Below are 4,261 nucleotides of genomic sequence, written 5' to 3' on the forward strand. Positions count from 1 at the left end.
GATAAACTTCGTAGCAGTCGGCTTATATTCACAAGAGTAGATTTTCTAGTTTTTTTTTCTTGGCTTTAGTAGACACAAACAAATGGGAGAGATGTTGCATCTTAAGGCTGCAGAGGCGCCCTCCTGTTCCTCTGTAGTTCCAGGACAATAGACTCATGGTGCCCGTGGCACCTTGCAGGCTGGTGCCGAAGCCTCTGCAGGACCTTTCTCTCTGATGCTAGGAGGATCACCTTTAAAGCCGGAGACATGGACGCTTTTTTGAGGTTCTGGAGTCAGCAGCGGTGGAGGAAACACAGAGCTCCGGGGAGAGCTCCCGCCGTCGCCTCCTGCTCTTAGAAGATTGTGGATCTGAGCCATCTGGGATCCTTCGATCCAGGCATCTTCCTGAAAGGTGCGAGTTGAAGTGCCAGGCCGGGAGCCAAGCGGAGGCTCCAAATCCATGAGCATAACCAGCACCAAGCGCCGGCGGAGGAAGAGGATAGGGTCCTCCATATCCGGCGAACCCGGAGGAAGGGAGGTACAGCCGCTGCATGACCTTGGGCATCTGGTGCTGAATCATCATGTCAAGAAAAACCGAGTGCATCGCCCAACAAAGCAGAGCGCATAGATCGGGGGATGGCAAAGAAATCGATGGATGAATAGGGGAGATTGTTTTGGTTGGAGCAGAGAAAGCGAAGAAGGGAGGAGAGGGTGGTGGGACCGGCATACCGCCTAACAGGTTCGAGATAAGTTGCCTTTTATGCCACTTGAGAGTTTGCACAGCATCGAGTTTAACCGTACCCAGGGCAACTGTGGAGAGTTTGCCTAAGGGAAGGTTGGATAAATGTTCTGTTTCTATTATTTTGTCGCTTGCATGTATAGACGACACTATCTTAATTCAAATTTAGTACAACGAGCTAAAGACTTCTTCACTCCGATATGAACTACGTATTTTGGACAGGTGTCTCATATCCTGGCACAACATTTTTGTTAGACGAAACAATCATACGTTCGATCCTGATTCTTTGATTTTATCTTCACTCTGAGCTTGCAGTTGATCCTTTTCTTTTTCTTCACTCCCAGGCGCCAATTCTTTTCTCTTTCCCAAGAGGAACAGGTAGAGCCCAGCAAGGATCATGATCATGCCAAGAATACTGCACTCATGCAAACAAACTAAGGTCTCAGGTCTGCATATGCCAGAATCATGAACATGATAAAGAATACTGCATTCATGCAAGAATCATGAACATGCCAAGAATACAGCAGTCCTCTCTTTTTTTTCAGTTCCCAAAAGTCATTATTGTTTGATCTTCTAAAGTTATTGTATGAAAAATGTTAATATTCAATTTTTAGATATATTTTTCATCATCATATCAGATATAAATTGGAAGAAACATTAACTTCCAATCACCCAGAGTTTGACGGGGTGCTTGTGAGTTTTAAGAATTACGACTGTGGGAAGGTTGTAACATAATCATAGATACCTTCCAACAGACAAATCATGGCCGAGAAGCAGCGAGTCAAGGACAGTGGTGAATAAGACAGATACTGCGCAAAACATCGACGGGTAGGTTGGGCCTCGCTGCGTGACAACCCATGAAATCATCACGAATTTTGCAGCAGTGTTCAGTATTGCCTGTGTGTGTACATATAAGCACTATTAAGATACAGTAAAAAAATGAAGCACTTGGCTAAATATGAAATAAGTGTCTATTTAATTTACCGAGTACACGATTGTGAGGAGGCTCATGTTCCATTTCAGCTGCCAAGTTGCCTTTTCTCTGTTCATTGCGACCCCTACAACAGCCATTTGGATGCAGCCCACGAAGCATGTGGCGACCGTGGACCAGTACTTGTAAGGGAACACTTTCAACATCTGGGCCTGTTAACAGAATACTAAATGTAAGTTTCTTCAAACTATATGTAAGTTTTCATTGTTGAATGATCAGCAGATTTAATCAAAGCATTCTTTTTTGTTTTTTTTCATTTTCTATTTACTCTGACTCTGATGGCAGGAACATTCTGAACAACAACAAATAGAAAAATATTGCGTGGCTAGTGTTCCTATATGACCATTAGCATGTGCACTTGCTTGCTCATACCTGCACTGTGTACCAGACTGCCAGGCTCAAGCAGCTGACAATGAGCAAAATGGTTCCACGCATATGGTGGTGCCCAAATGCAGCTCCTGAATGCTTGGTGTGGTACCCGATAATGTTGGTAGGCCACAGATGTAGCACTTTGCCTTTGTACAGGCTAATCACGAGCGTTCCCCCAACACAAACAATGGTTCCCATCACCTTGATGTTTCCTACCAGGCTCTTCATGTTCAAAGGCTCCTTCCTGAAACAGGTTAAGTTTAGGTGTTCTCTTTTAGGAAGTTTGACAAAGTTTTGTTCTTATTAACCTGAAAAGAACCGCAAGGATGAATGTCGCTATTGGGATGATGTTATAAAAATTGATCGCGTATCCAGGCGATGTATCTCCAAGGCCAATGTAGTAAAGACCAGGAATTGTGAACCTGTGAGTAACCAAGAATTAGAGAGTTTCTAATTAGAAAAATAATCCTTTACGTATGGAGGGTACTTCACAAGACTGCTAGCAATAATCAATGCATTTGATCAGATCAGATCTACAAGATGGCACTCACCCCACAAGTGCACTTGTGAAAATCCATATGAATGCCTTCAAATTAAGCTCCTTCAACTTCCCTCTACATCAGCACAATCAAAATCAACATTATCATATAGAAAAACTTAAACAACGTGTTCAGTATAGCATATTTAGATCAGAGGTATTCAAATGTAATATAAGAACAGCTGTATATCTTCTTTTGTTGATTATAACTGTATAAGCTGTAGTGATTGATCATACTGGATGCTAGCTCTAAGGCTTTGCAAATTTTTATTAGAAAACGTATTATAATTGAGTACATTTTTTCTTCTTTTATTTTTTGCTTCTATCAAACATATAACGGTGTTAACCACATGAAAGTAACAATCTATATGACATATTCTTGCAGAAGCTGGAGCTAACTTCTCAAAGATCATAGCTAAGGGGATGACCAAGATGGCACCCATGAAGAACCGGTAGGTGAGGAGGGTGCAGACGGACAACCCATCGTCGACGACCACCTTGGTGAACAACATCTGCCCGGTGGTGACAACTTGGATCAGCGCCATGAACGAGGCTGGCCACCATTCTTTCGTGCTTCTCCCCATCTCTCTCAGCACACAGGACAGTGGAGTAGCAGTTCTTAAGGAGAATATATAAAGCATTCGGTGTAGCATGAATGCGTGATGTGTGGAGGGCAAAAGGATTGAGTAACAGATCGACAAGATGACCCTTGCGTGCTTCTTAGCAGAGCTTTCAGTGGGTCACTCTATATGCGTGAAGCAAAGTCGACTCAGATATATTCGTTCCAATTTTTTTAGCAGTTTCACTTGGATTTCCTGATGACATATAATCAGACAGATCCAGATTGATTTAACCCGTTGAACAGGATAAAAAATAGGTTTATATGAAGGCACAGGAGATCTGGAAACAGAAAGGAACAGCCGGCCGGGGAGATGGCGTCATCATTGCACCGCTCAGCAGCAACTCGGTGGCTTCCGGCATCAGGGAAGAAGACAAAGATAGGCAAAGACGTGAAAAGGGAAGAAGACGATGCGAAACGGAATTGGCACGGACCTCTCGAAGATGATGGCAAGCGGGACGACAAGGACGGTGCCGATGAAGAAGCGGTAGGTGAGGAGGGCGAAGACGAAGAGCCCCGCGTCCACGACCACCTTGGTGAGCAGCATCTGCCCTGTCGTGAACAGCTCGATCAGCACCATGCAGATGGCCGGGCCCCACTCCGCCTTGAACGATGAACCCATCGTCTGTATGTCTCACTCTCAGCTGGGATTGACTGATTAATCAGTGAAGAAGAAGAAGCGCCGCAAGAACGAGCAGAGCGCCGGGAATCGAGAGAAAGGGGAACAGATGGATATACTACTCGAGTACGCAAGTAGCAGTAGCAAGTTGCAACGAGCTGGCTAGATTCTCGCGGGATCGGGAGGCAGAATTGCATGGCTTCCAAGCAGGCCCACCTGTCATATGCTGATAAAGAAACTGAACATCAACTGGACGCGTGTGGCCGAGTCGTCGCTCCAAGAATCACGCCATGCATTTTGAACGAACTGGCCTTGCACCCCGGGATCAGTTTTGTTTTTTGAGCACCATGGGATCAATTTGTTGAGCTGTTAGCTTACCGAAGAAAGGGAATTTACTTTCTAGATCG

General features: G+C 44.6%; 1 protein-coding gene across 2 annotated transcripts; it reads right to left on the minus strand.

The window, feature by feature from the left end:
• Window positions 1–766: 766 nt before the first annotated feature.
• Window positions 767–4,053, minus strand: LOC117837219 (WAT1-related protein At5g64700). 2 transcript variants are annotated; one of them, XM_034716806.2, is made up of 7 exons: window positions 3,670–4,053; window positions 2,630–2,692; window positions 2,387–2,500; window positions 2,082–2,322; window positions 1,703–1,861; window positions 1,464–1,615; window positions 767–1,133 (listed from the first exon to the last, which is right to left on the minus strand). In XM_034716806.2, the coding sequence occupies exons 1-7, from the start codon at window positions 3,855–3,857 to the stop codon at window positions 983–985; spliced, it is 1,068 nt and encodes a 355-aa protein (XP_034572697.1). In that variant the 5' UTR covers window positions 3,858–4,053; the 3' UTR covers window positions 767–982. The 2 variants fall into 2 exon arrangements, with proteins under 2 accessions (XP_034572697.1, XP_072146953.1); XM_072290852.1 differs by lacking the exon at window positions 3,670–4,053 and adding an exon at window positions 3,016–3,304.
• Between the last annotated feature and the right edge of the window lie 208 nt (window positions 4,054–4,261).

This window comes from Setaria viridis, chromosome 9 (genome assembly GCF_005286985.2).
Source record: "Setaria viridis chromosome 9, Setaria_viridis_v4.0, whole genome shotgun sequence".
In the NCBI taxonomy this organism is placed as follows: Eukaryota; Viridiplantae; Streptophyta; class Magnoliopsida; order Poales; family Poaceae; genus Setaria; species Setaria viridis.